The sequence below is a fragment of the Pleurodeles waltl genome, chromosome 6 (assembly GCF_031143425.1).
Source record: "Pleurodeles waltl isolate 20211129_DDA chromosome 6, aPleWal1.hap1.20221129, whole genome shotgun sequence".
Lineage (NCBI taxonomy): Eukaryota > Metazoa > Chordata > Amphibia > Caudata > Salamandridae > Pleurodeles > Pleurodeles waltl.
In genome coordinates, this window is record NC_090445.1 from 426808160 (window position 1) to 426827994 (window position 19835).

Genomic DNA, 19835 nt, shown 5'->3' on the forward strand with positions numbered 1-19835 from the left:
AGTGTACATGGCAGGCGCCAAGCGATGTGTGTGCTAATGGAGATGGATACAGGATTTGTGGGCCATATGTGTGAAAGGCTGGATTGTATGTATAATGGTGTCCTCCTGTCTGTATTACCTCTGCAGGTCACCGCCCATCAGAAGAAGGGCGTGCCATCGCCAAGGACGTGTGGACCGTGGGGGTCTACAGCAGGTGGAGCACCCACTGTAGGAAAAGGTGGGAGGACCTGAGACGCTGGGCAGGGAAGACCAAGGTGGCCTAGCTGGGGATGGCCCCGCAACGTCGGAACCTGACCCCCCCTGTTGGCCTGCATACTGGCGGTGGCCTACCGAGACCTGGATGGGCGCTTGAGGGCATCACAGCAGCCACAAGGTGTGTGTACAGTGGGTGTTACAACAATAATTGGTAGATGCCATAGGATCTGGGTGGTTGGTGTGAGCTAGTGGGTGCTCCTTAATGCAAGGTCAGACATTGCAGCGTGATCCAGCTCAAGGGTAATGGGTGTATAGCAAAATCAAGTAACCTAGCTAAGTTGCATTCCATGTCAGACAGGGCTTAGTGGGTCCCAGAAGGGGTTCAGCTGGCGGTGATTGGCCCTTATCTTGCTGTGGCACCTAGCCAATTGAATGTCAGTGTGGTGCACAGTGCTCAATCCTGATCCCTGTGTGTGATGGTAATATGTATGCCAACTGTGGTGTTGGTGCTGTAATTGACCCAGTGCTCCCTTTCTCTATCCCCCCCTTTATTTCTTCTGCCATGCTGTCCATGTGTGCATTAGCATCCTCTGACGGAGGAGCAGGGGCACCGGCGACACAGAGAGCTGCATTCCACAGGACCCAGGAGACAGAATCCACAGATGCCGAGGGAACCAGTGGGACGGAGGGCGAGGGGAGCAGCACGGCAGAGACAGGAGGTGACAACACTGACTCAGATTTCTCCTCAGATGGAAGCTCCCTGGTGATAGCGAACACCTGTGGGACCACCCCAGCTCCAGGTACAGCCGCCACCCCCGTACCAGCACCGCACTCCCAATAGCCCCTCACTGAGTTGCCCGTGCCCGCTCACCCACGAGGGTGGGAATCTCTTTTGCTCCGGGCACCTCAGGCCCTGCCCCAGTGAGCCCTGCTGCCCTGAGTGAGGAGGCTATTGACCTCCTGAGATCCATCTCTGTAGGGCAGTCAACCATTGTGAATGCCATCCAGGGGCTGGCATCCCAGATGCAGCAATGTAATGCATTCCTAGCGGGCATCCACGGTGGATTGGCGGCCCAACAAAGATCGTTTCAGGCTCTGGCCTCCTCTCTGATGGCAGCCATTGTCCCTGTTCCTACCGTCCCCCCTCCAACTACCACTTACCAGTCCCAGTCTCCTCAACCCCAACCCATCCCATGCACACATACAGACGAGCATGCATACAAAACATCACACAAGAGTAGCACAGACAAACACGGGCAGCACACTTCAGGCCACAAGCACTCACACAAACAACAGACAGATGCACACAAAACAACATCCACTGCCTCCACTGTCTCTCCCTCCTCCTTCTCCCTCACAGTCACATCCACACTCACAACTGCATACACTGCTACAAAAGCCACCGCCACCATCACAACACCAAGCAGCACACACACCTCACTAGCTGACACCCCCACAACATCCATCCACGCGTCCCCTGTGTCCTCTCCCACCCTGTCTGCCCCCCCTCCTAAGGGCATGCACTCAGACACCCAACAGCCATCCACCTCACATCAGCACACTGCGCATGCACCTGCACCCAAGTCCAGCAGACGTACTTCTCCAACAACCACTCCCTCAACCTCAACTCCCATCCCTCCTCCCTAAAAAGCTTTTCCTTGCTCAACTTGACCTCTTCCCTTCCCATACACCCACCCGTCCTGCCCGTAAGAGCAGGGTCACAACGACCCAGCCCAGCACCTCAGCCAAACAGTCCACAGGGACAGTGGAGGCACCTCTTAGTTGTGGAGGCAAGAAAGTGAAGTATCCCACTCCACCAGCCAAGAAGGGGAAGGATCCCACTCAACAAGCCAAGAAGTGGAAGGATCCCACTCCACCAGCCAATAAGGGGAAGAATTCCACTCCGCCAGCCAAGAAGGGAAAGGATCCCACTCCACCAGCCAAGAAGGGGAAGGGTCCCACTCCACCAGCCAGGAAAGGGAAGGTTCCCACTCTACCAGCTAGGAAAGGGAAGGTCTTCACTCAACCACCAATGAAAGGAGATGTTCCCACTCAACCACCAATGAACGGAAAGGTTCCCACTCAACCACCAATGAATGGAAAGGTTCCCACTCAACCACAAATGAAAGGAGAGGTTCCCACTCAATGAAAGGCAGGAAGCCCTCACCTCCAGCTGAGACACAGCAGCCCTCTCCTCCAGCAGAGGCTGCCAGGAGACACCTCCCCCAGCAGGTACAAAGCAACACTCACCTCCAGCATAGGCTGCCTTGGAGACACCTCCCTCAGCAGAGGCACAGCAGCCCTCACCTCCAGCAGAGTCTGCCCAGGAGATGCCTCCCCCAGCAGAGACACAGCAGCCCACACCTCCAGCAGAGGCTGCCCAGGAGACACCTCCCCCAGCAGAGACAAAGCAGCCCTCACCTCCAGCAGAGGGAATGTAGGCCACACTCCAGGGACTGTTGTACAAGGACCCCCTCCAGACCCAGTGGGCAAGTTCCCCACCTTAGAGACTGTGACCTTGCACTCCCCAGCAAAGAGAAATGGGCATGGAGCCCCCTCCAGAACCAGTGGCCAAGTTCCCCACCTCTGAGACTGTGACGTTGCACTCCCCAGCAAAGAGAAATGGGCATGGAGCCCGCTCCAGAACCAGTGGACACATTCCCCACCTCAGAGACTGTGACGTTGCACTCACCAGCAAAGAGAAATAGGCATGGAGCCCCCTTCAGAAGCAGTGGGCAAGTTCCCCACCTTAGAGACTGTGACCTTGCACTGCCCAGCAAAGAGAAATGTGCATGGAGCCCCCTCCAGAACCAGTGGACACGTTCCCCACCTCAGAGACTGTGACCTTGCACTCCCCAGCTAAAAGAAATGGGCATGGAGCCCCCTTCAGAAGCAGTGGGCAAATTCCCCACCTCAGAGAGTGTGACCTTGCAGTCCCCAGCAAAGAGAAATGGGCATGGAGCCCCCTCCAGAACCAGTGGGCAAGTTCCCCACTTCAGCCGAGGTGCCACCCCCAGCCCCATCTTCCCCCTGAGGTGCCTGCCCACTTCCAACATGTTGACCCTGCACAGTTTAGAGCGGACATTGCCAGGATCAAGTTGGAGCTTGGACTGTGCCCTGTGGGGCTTTTGTACTTTGGACTGGCTATTGGCCCTTTCTGGACAATTGTTCATATATATTTATTATCACTTTGTGACATATGGCGGCTGTTGGCATACAATACCAATTCTGCATTACTGTTGTCCTTGCATTATTATGATGTGTGTCCTGTGACATTGTTTTTCGTCTGCAGCTGGTTGTGTGTATGGTGTGTGTGTGAATGGTGTGTGCTGTGTGTGTGTGTGTCACTCTCCTTTTCCTCTCTCCCTCCCTTGTGTGCTAGGCGGCTGTACTCACTGTTGTCGTCTTCATCGGTGTTGGTGTTCTAGGTGGATCATGGCGTAGAAGAACATCGGGAAGACTTGAAGTTCCAATTCCATGCCGGTGTTGATCTTCTCTGTGTCTCTGTTGGTGAGTCTTTGGTCTTCTGTGTTCTGTTTCCGCCATCCTTTTGATTTCGTTGGTGCTGCCCCGGAAATTGGGGTGGTTTGCTGTGTCATAATATGGAGGGTGGTACCTTGTCTTTCACCTGGCTGTTGATGGCTACCGCCGTGGTGAGTGGTGTTAACGCCCTGGCGGATGGTGTGGTACATTGGCTGTCTATGGGAGGTATCACTGCCATGGTCAATTTGACGGCAATTACCGCCAGCCTGTTGGCGGTATTATTGCCACTTTAACACTCACCGCCAATGTCCAAATGACCACCAATATGAGTGCCATGAGGGTCACTTGGCTCCAACGAGATCCTTTGTCTGGGTTAATTCTACTAGGAGTGTTGCTGGGGCTCCTGCCAGGCTCATTCTGAACGGCCCTAGTGTGCATGGACCAGCACATTACAAACGTGGGGGTCCTTAAACCAGTCTCCTCTCTATTATTCAGTTCTGGCTGACCCTACGCATGCCATAACCAAGCCTTGAAATGGATCGTCCACCTGCTTTGGGCCTTTAAGGGAAAATCCATTAATGGCCTGAGCTCTCATTCACTCTCTCAGAAACTCAGCTGAAGAAGGAGAGGTTGGACCCTTGCTCTTTCCTTGGCAAAGCTAAACAAAGCTCAGCCCTGGAATGATCTGTCAATGGACTTTTTGAGTTGGCCAGGTGGATCATAGATTGAAGGGCTGCTGCCCTGATAATGTAGGGTTGAATGTAATCGCTCCGCTTCTTACCTAACATACTAAGCCTTGAGTTGACATCCTCAACAGAGACACAATGCACTTACACTATATCAGTTTGACTAAAGATCCAGTATTGCCAGAGTAGCCGCTCCTACACTTCCACGCTTCAGCAGATGCTCGGCATGGGCAGGGACTTATGCACGAATTAAGTCATTACGTGCGACATTAGTTCAGGACAGTCTCTGCCTAGGCCTCTCTATAAATATAGGTGGCAGGATTCAGGGCTGTGCAAATATTTAACATGAAATATGTAGAAAGGGTACCACAATGATTACCAAAACTGACACGTCTTTTTAGAGTTGTATGTTACTACATTAATCAACAACTGTAACATCACTAATACACCATCGGATCTTGAGGCTAAGTATTATATACATCATATACATTTTACCACTATCTCGAACTCTCATACATGACTTTTTGTTGATCGTAGATTAGCCCATTCTTGGCCATACACTAACCCTAACCTTAGTTAGTGTATTTATAGTTCTGATAGCTGGAAAGGGAAATAGCGTGGCCTTTTATTCCTCTGTTATGTTTTTAGGGCTCATCCGGCTCCGTGCCGCATAAGTCCTCCTTCACCTGAAGTGAAGTCGCTGCATCACATACTCTATTTGCTTGAGTCCATATTAGGCCCAGTGACTTCACTCCTGGTCCAACTCATGCAGCGTCGGGATTGTACCTCAACCGAAAGCGCTTCGGATCTCTTTAGGGGTAATGAAGCGCTACACAAATTCATCAGCAAAACAATGTCAACTCCTATGAAGTATGAAGTATTGCTGATCGATCTATTTCTCTGGATTGTATACAGCACACGTCACATTTGCAAATTGTTTCTAAATATAACTTGTGAGCGGCATGATGGAGCAAGGGCATGCGTTATTTTTTGGAGATCAGGGCTAATAGCTCTGATTCACGCGTCGACCTTTTCTCTCCGCATCCTTCTTGGAGTTTAGCGCTTAATTTGGGACGACTCTGACCAACTGAGTAACCGTCGGTTGGGACCCACAGATGTGCCAATCCGTTAACCCACAGATGATTGCCAAAGACTTGTACAGCGATATAAAGCAGGGGTCCAGGAGAGCGCTCCAGAAGTCCGGCTAAACCTCAAGGAACCATGAAACTTCTGCTCCTGTGCGCTGTCCTCGCGGTGCTTCCGGTTACGCCGTCAGCCGGCCCGGTGCCATCTCGCGCCAGAATGGTGAGTGGGTATTACTTGAATGGATGCTAATATTAGTTTGTGTTTAAGTATATGTAGCGCTTTATGTTATACTTCCGCCGTTTCTAAGCGCTCTAATTAACTTACGTTGGCACGAACCGATCTGCCGCACTCGTATGATTTTAGGGGTATCATGGAAGTATGCCTGAATTTCTCCTTTTTATAGCTTCAGATCGCTTAAAAAGTAAATACAAAATCAATGTCAGAATTCCATAGTCACATCACACGTACAAAAAGAGGGCAGTGGGCGGATGGTGTATGTCAGGCAGTGTCTGCTAGCAGAGGTGGACGAACCACTGAAAGCTGGAGCCAGGGGACTGGCTGTGGCTCAGCTCTAGGTCCCCTTAGATCCTCGAACCTGAAACGGGCCTTCAAGTGGCTTCTACAACCTGCTTTCATGTAGCTTCTCACCTCACACCCCAAGAATTAAAGCCAAAGCATTAACCTCTGATGCGAAACAGGAGAGGGAAAGACATATCTAGTGGCTGTATTGCAAAATGTGTTACTATAAAATCTGAGGATTAATATAGACTCTCTGCTTAACCAAATTGTGTGATCCTAGGCAAATATTTTATTTCACCCAACCTTATTTTTAAGCAAGTTGAAGTAAGTTCAGGATGAGTGCAGCTCCAAAGGCCTTTTGTGTTTGCTTTAGCAGATTATAAAGTTCACCCTATCTTTAATTAAAACCTATGCCAAAAGTAGAGTACATATGACAAATGACTTTCCTCTTAGTTCAGCATTGCCTTTGTCCTGTGGGCAAGGGAGGTGGGTTGAAATGTTGCTCAGTTCAGGTTTAAAAATTATCACTTTAAAAAAAGTCTCAACGTAGTGATAAAATCTGATGTGCTAAGGTGAAACGCTTCTGCATGTTAAGATTCATTAAAATTCGAAAGAGTGTATTTCTTTATCATATTCTTACATAATATTTAGAGGGGGTGCACCACTAAAAGCTTGAGCCAGATGCCTGGCTGTGGTTCACTTCGAAATCCACTTCAAACCTCGAGCCCAAAACAAACTAAGGTTTTACTACAGGAAATGTGTATGCAGGTGCCAGACTTGTTATACGGGAACCCAGGTTCGAATCATGGCTGTGGTCAGCATCCTCTAAAGCCTAGCAAGTATACAATGTGCTAAAATAAAAATAAAAATGAGTAAGATAACCTGTGTCTGTTGTGATGCGCTTATGACCTTCTGCAAGGTTCCCTCTATGAAGAACTGCCAAAAATAAAATGTGTTTTCTGTCTGTCACCCGAGCTCCAATCTCATCCTCCAAGCTTTAATGACAAAACATTAACCTTTAATGTTAGAAAGAGAACTACCGATCTAGTGACTGAATTGCACAGTGTGAAACAGAAATTTAGGGTCAACTCCAGCTTCCCTCTTTGACCAAATTGTGTGATCCTAGGCAGATGCTTTGTTTCACTGAGCTTCCCTTTTGTTCATCATCACATATGAGAGCACCTCGTGGGCTGTACAAGAACCTGTTGTGTTTGATTTAATTGCCTATGGTGTTGCTTCTTATAAAATAAGACTCTGGGCCACATATAGGATACGCATGACAGGACTGCTTCTCAGTTCATGTTTAAAATCTTTCACTTTTAGCAAATAATGTCTTCTTGCAGAGACCTAATTTGCTGTGATAAGGTGAAACGCTTCCATGTGTGAAAGAAATACACTTTTTTTGAATGTTGAAGACACCATACCATGTTTTAGCTCGATGTTTGTTTCGTGATTTATTTGCATGACAAATATTTTTAAAGACTGGCTTGTGCGCTAGCTCTTAGAGCCAGCAACCCTTGGCTCGGCTCTGACTCTCCATATTAATCTATTGGCTTGCCTATCTCTCTGTTTGTTCCATGACGATCTACATGCCAAATATTTTAATTGTTCAGCTCGTGCACCAGCTTTTAGAATCAAGCCACATTCTAGGCTTGGGTCTGTTTCGACTCCCTGTTAATTTGTTGGCTTGTACACCTTTAGCTGCTAGATCACTCCTCTCTTGTAGGATTGTGGAGGCCATCCACAATCTGAATATCAAGCCAGGAAACGATGTTGTGTGATACATCTTCAAAAGAGATTGACATCCAGGCACCTGACACCTGCTTAGGCCCTTATAGGGCCTTAAGCATTGGCGAGCTGGGCCAGGGGTGCCTAGATTTAGAGGAATGCTCGTGGAGCTTACCCCAGAAACAGTTTTTTCTTAATCATTTTTTTTTATTCAAAGTCTTTAAGTCCTTGTTCTTTTTCAAGTTGCAGCCTACCACAACAGGACAGCTGTCTGGTTAGCTAAAGTCATCTTGAGGACTTTCAGAAAGTTGACTTAGGAATGCATTCCACACACTGATTATCATTGGCTTTGTGGTTTGTAATTCACTTTTCTGGCTTTCTATTTCCTGGCTTTACTCTCTTTAGGCTCTCCGGGTTCAGTTAGTCCCTCCTGTGGTGTAAACCACGTTTACTGTATTCTTCCATGAACTCACTTTCTGTAAACAGGCCTTTAAATCTTGTTCTCATCTTGTCACATTTGCTGTATTCAAAGACCGAGGACAAATGTCAAGCACTGCCTTCTGAGGGCAGATTGGTTACTTTTCTTTCTCTGACTTCAAAGTGAGAGGATATATGTGATAATCTTGCTGGATACTGGAGGTAGAAAATAGTTTTTTTCTAGCACATAACATTTAAATGAACTGTGTAAGTATTTCAGAATATATCAGACTTAGGAACACAAATGAAGCACACTTTTTGTTATTTCTGAAGTGTGTTGGGTACAAATACTTTAATATGATCAAAACAAATCATTACATTAGGTGATGCAATTTCCAAACATTTTCGTTTTTGCACTGTATAGTTTTATAAGTAAAACTGTATGTCTGTGCAAATGTAATGGTCATTTCAATTGAAAATATGTTTTCTGTAATGGCAGTGTGCTACCATACCATTCATACTCCACGCTACGACACTCCACTCTACTCTCCACCACTCCACGCCACTGCACTCTACTGTGCACCACTCCACTTTACACCACGCTACTGCACTCTATGCCACTTCACCCCATGCCTCTCTACCTTGTACCACTCTACTCTGTGCCAATGCACTCTTCGCCACTCTACTCTACATCACTGCACTCTTCGTCACTCCATTCTACACCACTCCAGTCTAGACCACACCAATCTGCTCTGCCACCACTCCACTTCACGCCACTGCACTCTGTGCCAATGCACTTTACTCTGTAATATTCAACTCTATTCCCCTGCACTCTACACCAATCCACTGTACGAAATCCTAATCTACTTTGCATCACTGCACTCTATGCCACTGAACTCTACACCACTTAATGCGATTACACTCTATGCAACTCTACGCAACTGCACTCTACCCTGCACCTCTCCACTCCATGTCACTTCACTCTACCCTGAAACAATCTACTCTATGCAACTGTACTCTATGCCACTCTGCTGCATCCTGTGCCACTCCACTTTATGCCACTGCACTTTACACCACTCCACTCTTAACCACTGCACTCTATGCCAATGCACTTTACACAACTGCACTCTGTCACTGCACTGTATGCCAGTGCACTCCCCTCTGCATCACTGTACTCTCCACCACTGCTCTCTAAGCACCTATACACCACTGTACTCTGACACTCTACTCTGCAACATTGTACTCTCTGCCAATGAACTCTACGCCACTTTACTCTGCACTACTCCACTCTACTCCATGCCACTGCACTCTCTGGCACCGTACTCTACTCTGCACCACTCTATGCTGCTCTATTCTGCACCACTCTACACCTCTGCATCCTATGCCACTTGACTCTACTCTGCATTTTACACCACTGTACTCTATGCTACTTGACTCTGCTCTGTGCCACCATCCTCTGCATCATTCAACTCTACACCACTCTACTTTGCACCACTCTATGCTACTGCACTCTTTGCCACTGCACTCTGCGCCACTATACTCTGTGCCACTCTACTTTGCGGCACTCTGATCTGTGCCACTCCAGTCTGCACCACTGCACTCAGCTGTACACCACTCTAATCACCACCACTGCATTTTATGACTGCATTGTATGCCACTGAATTCAATGCCACTGCACTCTACACCACTATACTCTGCAACACTCTATGCCACTGCACTCTACACCAGTACACTCTACTCTAGTGTATGCCACTCTCCCCAACTCTACTCTGTGCCTCTCCAATAAGCAACACTCTCAGCCACTCCACTCAACAGCACTCTATTCCACTCTTCGCCATTCCATTCTACAACACTCCACACGACTCTCCTCTATGTCTCTAACTTTTAGCCATGCTGAACAGCAGCCACACTGGTGTACAACATGGATAAAACTCATTGGCAAAGCCAATAGCTCTTGCATAGGCTTGCATAGGCTCCTGCTTTTTTCTTGGTCCTCTTCCTGGTTCCCTTATCTTCTTCCGTCTTTAAACTCTCTCTCCTTGCTGCTTACCTCCATTTTCACACAGACTGAAAGGAACTGAAGTACAACATGGATAATTAGGGCGAGGGGGTAGGAGTGGGTCACTGCTGGGAGGTAAACAACCAGTCCCGATCTGTGAACATAAAGAGCCCCCCCTTGATATTACCAATTGTAGAAAGAGGTGATTAGAGATAATTAATATTAAGCCATACGGGGTGGCGGGGGTAGGGGGATGTACAATACCGAGCTTGTTATGTAGGAGCTAATGACTAATGACTGAGTCCGATTAGTCAGCCAGCAGTCTGGCACAAATGTGTGCAAGGTTAAGGATGCAGTGAATTTTGGTGACTGGATTAGGCCTTGCTGCTGATGAGACATACCCGAACTGGCGTTTGCCTTTAGACAGGTTGAGCCACAGGCTCTGAAGTGTCCGAATGAGTCTACACTGTCATTGGAATTGCCCAGGAATCCTGGGGGTTATCACTACCTTCATGATAGTTGATAGGCCACCAATACTCTCAAAACTTCATTCTTGAAATCCTCAGGTGCAGATAAGGCTCTGAAGTTGAGGCACATCTATATATGCGGGCCAATGTGAGTAGTAAGCATTGTGGTGTGGTGAGAGTGTAGATGTAGCTGGAGCTTAAAATACCCTGCATTCAGATCAAAGTTTGGCAAGATGTAATAATGTAAAGCCATGGGTACAGTGGGTAAAGTAGGCAATTGCCCTGGCCCCCACCTCCCAAGGGCCTTGCTGTCCATTTCACCTCTGTCTACTAAGTCTATTTCACTGTGTCAACCATTCTCCCTCTTGCTGGCTGCACCTCTTAGTATGTCTCTGTCTACCCAGTGTCATTTTAGGATTTTTGTCGTCTAGGGCAACATGTATTTCAATTATTTTGTGTGACCCAGTTACTGAAAGTTTAACATATAATTCAGCACAGTTTGTGATTACGCTGTCTTAAATTAGCAGAAAATGTGTAATAAATTTCAATGTTCAATGTTGTTCTCGAACCGGGGCCCCCAACATATGTCTTACCAGGGGCCCCAAAAATCCTTAAGATTACAATGGCCACCGTGGCTACAAAGTAGATATTGACCAGTAAGCAGAGATGGACTGCTACATGTGTATGTGTTTCTGTTGTAAGTGGTGAGCTGTGGGTGTCTGGAGTGTGGCAAAGATGGCAAGGGCAACAATGTTTACTGAAGCCCCTGTGTCTGGGAGCCGAAACAGTGGTATTGTTGATGGCATTGGGTTTTAGGCATTGGGAGTAGATTCATTTTAGGCATTGGAAGTAGATACATTTTGGGGCTTGTTCACAGACTCATTCTTGTTGCACGTTTAGTAGTACTACTAAAGTACTAAAAATACTTTTCACAATCCTACAAGTGTAAATCTCCACCTCAAACTCTCCTTTCTAAGTAGTAAATGTGGGAGGGACAAGGAAAGTGGTTGATAAATGGGGCGGCTTTATTACAAAATAAGTGGGATTTAGGGATGAATAAGAACAAGTTAAGGGAGGGGTGTGGAGGGATTTGGGAGGGATGAGCACCTATGTAAAAAAGAGATAACACATTCGTTTTTTAAAACTGCACTTCTAAAGTTACTACCGACAAAAGGACCTAAAATAGTAGTAAATGTACTCTAGTTCAGAGCTGGAGTAAGACCATACCTCACATGGCCAGTCACTGGTAAATACCAATGTTGTGTGGATGGAAACATATTGGATTTGGTGCTACCACTGAAAAACACTTTTGTTGCTAAGCTTGTATGACAGAAGGGGTCGAAGAAATAGTATACAGATATGCTTATAAATGGACTGGGCAGTTTACCATATTGGGGGAGGGTGCAATGCTACTGTACTTGGAAGGGTTATTTCCTATGTTCTCATGGTTTACCATTAGTTGATTAATCATCTTGGAATTTGTATCCTTTTCCAGCTTTGTAAGGCAAGATGAGATATTTCCCCTGTTCTTTATGCTCCTGTGTTTATTAGATTGCGTATTCTTGGATCAGAGCTACAGACTTATAAAGTGTGAAACTTACTACTGTTGCAGTGTAAAAACTCAATACAAATTCCATAAAAAAAGACAAAGACTTAAAGAATGACTCATTGAAAACAATGTTGAATGAAATTAAATTATTTTAACTGCGTACAAATATATACAAATGTCATTTAAAAATTTTAAATGTCCCAAAATAAAACACATTATTTATTTATTTTTTAAAATATATTCATAAATGTTTCTTAATTTAAATATGAACATATTATTATTGTTTAGTTTTATTTCTTTAAATTAATTCTGTACATCATATTTACTAATAATGAAAACAAAATACAAAAATATTTTTTTTACTATAGGTGGAGAATTTTAAAATTTAAACTTAAGAAAACATCTTTCTATTTAATATATTTAAATCAATTAAATATTAAATTCGAAGGCAAATTAATAGTGCTGTAGGATTTTACATTTTGTTCTACATTTAAAATAAAATATTTACATTAATTTACATTAATGTTTAACAAAAAATATTTGAACAATTTTTTCAAGTTAGATAATGTTTTCTACTTTCCCCTAAATTCTTCCATGAAGAGATATGGGCTACCATGGCAGAGACCTCCCTATGATAAAGTATAGGGAAAATGTAATGTTAGTTCTCCACAAAAGCATCTGACTGCTAGGGTTCAGATGTGGAAGCAAGTGACTCATATCTAATTCACACTTTCAAATCCTTTGCTGAATTATTTACAAATGTCATGCAGGTGTTCCTCAATATCTCTTATTATCAGAAGCAGTGCATTCATACCACATTACTCATTGATTACCTGAATAAATGCCAAATTTTCCAACAAACATTCCCAATGGATTTAATGTAAAAATGTGCAAAATTCCTCAGTGGTGGCTGAATATTTGCAGACCATTTGAACAAACGAAACAGCGTTACCTTTACGGTTCAGGTAACAGCACTGTAAGCATTTCCATGTACCTGGCAAACACAACATCTTCCTCTTCCAAGAAGTTCTTTTTCAAGCTCCTCTCTGGGCTTTGATCTGGGGTTTGGTGTCCCTTTTCTTATTGTCTAGTCTTTAGCTGGCTTGTGATCTGAAACCCAATTGGTGCATATTTGTACCTTGCTAGCACGTAAGAACACATTGATTTCCAGAGCTTTGTCATTTGATGTTGATGTCTCCCTTATCAACTGATTAATGGTTTTAATGTTGAGGATAGTGAGTTATGGTATTTCACAGATATGGTTATATTTACCAGGCAAAGAGTTGGCGTCTTGGCAAAGGATGGCACGGCGGTTCGTGGGAGAAGAAACACCACCTGGGTAATTATTTCAGTGCTATATAAATGCCTGAGGGATAGATTACTGTCATTTTATTTTCTCATGTCAAAATCACATGATCCAATGTCTCAATTTAAAATATCATTTTTTGTTGTTGTAGGATGGTACAATATGCAGAAGGAATCCGGATCTGGGGAGGAAGACCCTGAACCTTCAACTCAGATCCTGAAAGTTAATGAAGCTGCTGGTGAGTCCTGCTAATGGATGACTAGGAGTGAATGTAACAGCTGTGAGCAATGGCTAGATGTTACAGAATATATGCAAGGTGCCATTACTGCTAAGTGTAGTATATGATTTGAACTGGTATTTGCCAGTGGTCGTGACCAACACTTACTGGTCCTGACCCAGTCACACAGACTAGTTCAGGATGGCTGTTGTAATCCAAATATGATACTGCACAGTATGGTAACACAGTGAAGACAGCAGGTTGGTGGTGGGCTCTTTATGAGAAAAGTAGGTCACACTTCTAGTAGTAGATGGAAAAGTACAAGTTAAATAAAGCCTTGCCTGGAACAGGAGCACACACAATACTTATTACATATCGTCATCAGCTATACCAACTGTCATCGCCACACCATATCATGGCAGGGGGAGAGTCCAAATGATAACCATTTTCACACAAACTTAGAGGCTAATTTAAGTGTTAGAAATGGGGTCTCTAGTTGGCAGTGGTTAGCACCCTGTCCAAGTAGGAACCCTCACTCTAGTCAGGGTAAGGGAGTCGCAAAGCTAAGATAACCCCTCTGCTACCCATTGGTAGCTTGGCACAAGCAATCCAGCTTATCTCAGAGGCAATGTGTAAAGTATCTGTACACATATACACACACACAGTAACACAGGGAAAACACCACAAAAGGTCTCCAGACCAGTTTAGAAAAAACAGCCTTTATTTATTTGAATAAAACATGACCACAATGACAAAAATCCAGTTTACACAAGCAAAGATACACATTTTCAAAGATTAAATGTAATATAGCACTTTGAATTACAATAGCTCCAACTGGGGCTATCACAATGGCTTCACGGAGTCGCTTCCAAGAGTTCAGCATCACCCGTGGGGGAGCTCGGGCTGGCTATGGAGTTGCATAGACCCCGGTTACAGTACCTTGGAAAACAATGAAAAAACAAAGACGTGAACAGCACTGGAGAGGTGAGGTGTCGCTGGAGCTGGTGCGGCATCGGTTCCTTACTGCACCAGGGAGGTGTGGCATAAGCTCCTTACTGCTAGGCAGGGGAGGAGAGGTGTTGGTTCCTTACGGTTACAGAGGAGGTGGTGCGGTGTTGGCGGTGTGGCATTGGTTCCTTATGACAAGGCCGGGTCGATAATCCAGAAGGTCTCGCCGCGAGGCGTCAACTTCACAGTGTCATGATCACACCACAGGACCACGTGCTGCAGCAGAGTCGAGGTCAGGTGCCATGGACGTCGGTGACATGGCACTCTGGACTCATGCTGTGGCGGGACTTCAGAGGTACTGCAGCAGCACTGAAGCCTGCGTAGTAGGTTGCAGTTGTTGCACTCAGCTTGGACTACAGCACCAGTGCAGGTAGCGATGCGAGGTTGTAGAGTGGTGTCAGTTCCATTCTGTAAGTCAATGTACTACTTTCTTCCTTGTTGTACTAGAACTCACTCCCATGGGCCCAGCAAGAGAGCCCAGGCACTGGTAGGTGAAGTCTTTGATGTCCCTGAGACTTCTTAACAGGAGGCAAGCTCAGTTAAAGCCCTTGGAGAACTTTGGAAAGCAGGATGTAGACAGCAAAGTTCAGTCCTTTCACCCCCAGGACAGAAGCAGCAAGCAGCAGGCAAGCACAACAAAGCAACAGGCAGAGTGGCAGTCCCCCCTACAGCATCCAGCTCTTCTTTCTGGCAGAATGTTCTTAGTCCAGAAATGTTCTAACTTTGTGGTGTCAGAGGCCCAGTACTTATACCCATTTCTTTATTTGAAGTAAGCAAAGTTCAAAGAGAAGTCTTTGTAGTGCACAAGACCCTGCCTTTCCCTGCCCTGGCCCCAGACACACTCCAGGAGGTTGGAGACTGCTTTGTGTGTGGACAGGCACAGCCCTATTCAGATACAAGCGTCAGCTCCTCCCACCACTTTAGCGCAAGAAGATCCATCAGCCTTGTGATTGGCCATCAGGATATGCACGACACACCTCAGCTCCCTTTGTGTGACTGTCTAGAGTGAATGCACAAACAGCTGACCAACACGTGTATTCAGCAGACAGCAGACAGGCAGAGGCACAGAATGGTTATACAAGAGAATGCCCATTTTCTAATACTGGTATTTTCAAACTTACAATTCAAAAACCAAAAGATGGACCAGTCATTTTTTGCTTTTACACCAGAATAAGCACTTTTCAGCAAAACCTTTTTAGGCACTTTCACCAAAAGATGTATTTTTAAATTGTGAGTTCAGAGACACCAAACTCCACATCTACATGTGCTCCCAATGGGAAATTCACTTAAAAGATATTTCAAGGCAATCCCCATGTTACCCTATGGGAGAAACTGGCCATGCAATAATGAAAACTGAATTTAGCAGTATTTCACTATCAGGACATCTAAGACACACCAGTACTTGTCCTACCTTTTACATACACTGCACCCTGCCCATGGGGGTGCTGTGGGCCTACTTTAGGGGTGACTTACATGTAGTAAAATGGAAGGTTTGGGCCTCGCAAGTGGGTGCACTTGCCAGGTTGAAATGGCAGTTTAAAACTGCACACACAGACACTGCAATAGGAGGCCTGAGACATGTTTTCAGGGCTACTCGTGGGTGGCAAATCAGTGCTGCTGGCCGACTAGTAGCATTTGATTTACAGAATCTGGGCACACCAGGTGCACTACACTAGGGACCTACTAGTAAATCAAATAGGCTAATCATGGAGCAACCAATCACCAATACATTTTAGACAGCGAGCATATGCACTGTAGCACTGGATAGCAGTGGTAAAGTGCCCAGAGTCATAAAGCTGTAAAAACAGTTCAGAAACAACAGGAGTAAGAAAGCAAAAAGTTTGGGGATAACCCTGCAAAAAGGGCCAGGTCCAACACTAAGCATACACATCCACAGATAGTGTAAGAGAGATACCGTGGTGGACCTGCTGGAGGATGCCCAAATGCTCCACATTCCAAGAAACAAAAATCAAGTCCACAGCTGCCTGCCTGGTCCTTGTGAGGACAGGCCTCCAAGGCTTTGATGTCACATGCTGTACTAGTGATAGTGCTTGATGGTGATGTCAGTAATGTCGCTTATTCCCACAGAGACCATCTATACATACAAACTTGTTGGCCACGTGCTGTGGCATATGGGTAGCATAGCCCATCACTACACTCCTCTGTTTTGGGTGGGCCATACAGCTGAAGTGGGATGGGATGGCTCATGTGCAAACAGAGGAACACATGTGCACACACTGTTATTTTCATCCAGGCTGCCTCCTTTCAGTCTCCAGCCTACTCAGTGGTGCCTCTTTCTGTGGTTGCCCAATGGCTGCTGACACCAACCTGAATCCACCTCACCAACAGTCAGTGTGTGCTGCCTACCCTGGATGCCTGTCAGCTGGGACCCTGCCCGCTCAGCTGTTGACTCTGAGCCTGGACCACGTACCCGATGGAGTAGGGATGCAGTGGTACCTGCAACTGTTGATGTGAATGCACATACAGAGAGGCTGAAATATACAGAGCAGAAATTAGGTCCAAATGCCATGCACCAGTGAGTCAGGGAACCAGACCATTAAATCTTTCTTGCTGTCCCTTTTGGACATCCTAGTATAAGCTCAAGTGCCTCAAAATGTTTTGCGGAAAAGTGCTTGTTGGGGTGTAAAAGCAAATAAAAATGACTGGTTAATGGGACTCATCCCACAGCTGTGCCTATACGGTGGGTTGACGTGGCATGGGGATCTACAAACTCCAGCATCAGAGATTACAGCTCATGACAGTCACATAGACATTGAGCCCCTTATCCAAGATTTGGTGAATCAAAGGCATACATCTGGGATAGAAGCAGGGGAGAATGAGGCTAGACTGAGGCCCAGACAAGCCATCATTTGAAGTGCTGTACATCGATTAGCTGAAGGAACCTGTAAAAACTAGAACACATCGAAGAGGTGCACAATTTCCCAGTCAACTCAATCACACTGATACAGTGACGACCTGCGGAAGTGATAACTATTTTGCATGAGAAACTGAGCTGATGCTTTGTGCTTTTGACTTTTCGGGACATAAACTGTGTTCCAGGACTACAGATCAAGTATTCTTGAGCACCATTAGAATATGTGTCCCATTGGCTGGAAAGGGATGCAAACAGGAAGGCTTGCACCTAGAGCAGAGGAGCTTCTATAATATCTCGAATAAGATCTCTGGCTTGGAAAGGGGTAGATAGCTCTGCTTTTCTTTGTTTACCTCCATCTCACGTATAGTAACTCCTTTTGTGTGTATAAACATTTTAATGTAAAAGTAAGTACTCGCCAAACATTCAGTTACAATGGGAACTGTGTTTATTGTGTTCTGAGGTTTTGGTACACACACATCCTTGAGTAAGCCTTGGACTGTTCGGTCTCACTCTCCTGACAGTCAGCTGCTAAAGAGAAGTGCTTGGAAATTGAGTTTGAGCTCCAACAGTATGATGGCCTAAGGCCAGCAGCAGTCAAGGAGGTTACTGTACTCCAGTTGTCATGGAGCCCAGTATCCTCTGATTACCATGGTGAAACCTGAACCAGGTTTCACAATCACAAAAACAACTCGTAACACCAAGTTCACTGAAATGGCTGTGGTGCACTGCAGTTCTTGTTTGATAAAGGGACAGACCTGAAGGAGGCAAGAGGCTAAGAACCACACGGATGCAAGGGTTAAATCTTTAAGCACAAGAGAGAAGGGGAAAAAGGTTGATCCATTTGCAGAATAGCTTATGAGAAATGTGAAGCAAGCTAGCCAAGGGTGAAAAGATAATTAGGTGTTGCTCAGTACTCCAGCATGAGTTTTAGTGGCTAGGATGGGTCATTCGCATAGCAGATTCTAGCTGAGAAATATTAGAAAATAAGAGGGAGGTACTGAGTGGGACAATAATGTCAGACATGCTAATTTAACACATAAACACTATTTTAACTCAACTGCCCTGTGTTTTACCCTCCATTTTGTGGACTTAAAGGAAAGTTTGCAGAATCACCTGTCTTGGAAATGATGTCAGTAAGTAGAGGGAGCAGAGCAAAGGAATAGGACAAGGCCTCACCTGCATCCTGCAAAGATACTTCAATGCCTAAGGTGATGAAATCTCCTCTTGGACCACAGACGAGGGGGAAGTAAAAATCTCACAACTAAGGCCCATATTTATAGGAAAATGGTGGATCACGACTCTGCACCAAAATTGGCAGTGCTGTGCTCCGTCATTTTCACAAAGCAAGGATGCGCAATATTTAATTGAATATGACGCACCCCTGTGTTGTCCCCTGTGCTGGCGCTTAATTTAGCTGACAGCACCAATGCAGGCGTCTTGCACCACCATGCAAGGATGTCTGAGTTTAGGGGTGTGATTGTTTATGTGCGGTGTCCCTTCCTGCACATAAACATTCACTAATGGTGATTTAGCACTTCTGTGTGTGCTGCAAAATGACAGAAGTAATTTTTAAATTATTGTTTATGTGAAGGAAGGGGCACCTTCCCACCTTCCCACACATAAACAATAATTTCTGGCAGTTTGCTCTTTTTATGTGTGCTGCAGAATGCAACACACACAGAAAAATCAAAAAACGAGGAGGAATAAAAGTATTCCTCCTTGTTGTGCCTTGCTAATGCCACCCCTGGGGTGGCGTTAGATTTTGGCACTGCCTAAGGTTTACGAAAACTCATAAATCTGAGGCAGTGTCAAAATGCAATGGGTGTTGCTGTGGCACACCCACAGCAACACCCATTGCACACCCCTTCCACGCAAAGTGCTGCATGGGAAGGGGTCGTATTTACAAAGTGGCATTAAGCCATGAAAAGTGGCTTAACACCACCTTGTAAATACGGCGCAGGCCAAAGCACCACCGGAGCATCACAGAAAGTGGCGCTAGGGGCTCATAAATATGCCCCTAAAACCCCGCCTTTAATCCCAGCCTGGTGAAACTAAAATCACCAGTTCATACCAAACAAAAACCAAAGGCTTTTTGAGTTTTTCCATTTTAAGCTGCCATAGCAGCCAGCGGGTCTTTAACTTCCTTGGACCCTGATTCTGAGACTACTAAGGCTGCCCTGAGACCGGTTCAGTCTGTGATCAAAAGTGCCTCGAGCTGCAGTAATTGTAGCAGTGCTTAATTTGTGAATGAAAACCTGCCAGTGCCCAAAGCACTCTGAAACACGCGGCTGTTGTAATTA

The 19835-nt window shown here is 45.7% G+C and overlaps 1 protein-coding gene across 1 annotated transcript in view; it reads left to right on the top strand.

The window, feature by feature from the left end:
• The first annotated feature begins 5516 nt into the window (after positions 1–5516).
• LOC138299834 (hatching enzyme 1.2-like) overlaps positions 5517–19835 on the top strand; it is a 61190-nt gene continuing 46871 nt past the window's right edge. Inside the window, exons 1-3 of the mRNA XM_069238431.1 lie at positions 5517–5669; positions 13405–13468; positions 13587–13673. Coding sequence (XP_069094532.1) covers positions 5586–5669; positions 13405–13468; positions 13587–13673 — 235 coding nt within the window. The 5' untranslated portion in view covers positions 5517–5585. The remainder of the gene's footprint in view (positions 5670–13404; positions 13469–13586; positions 13674–19835) is intronic.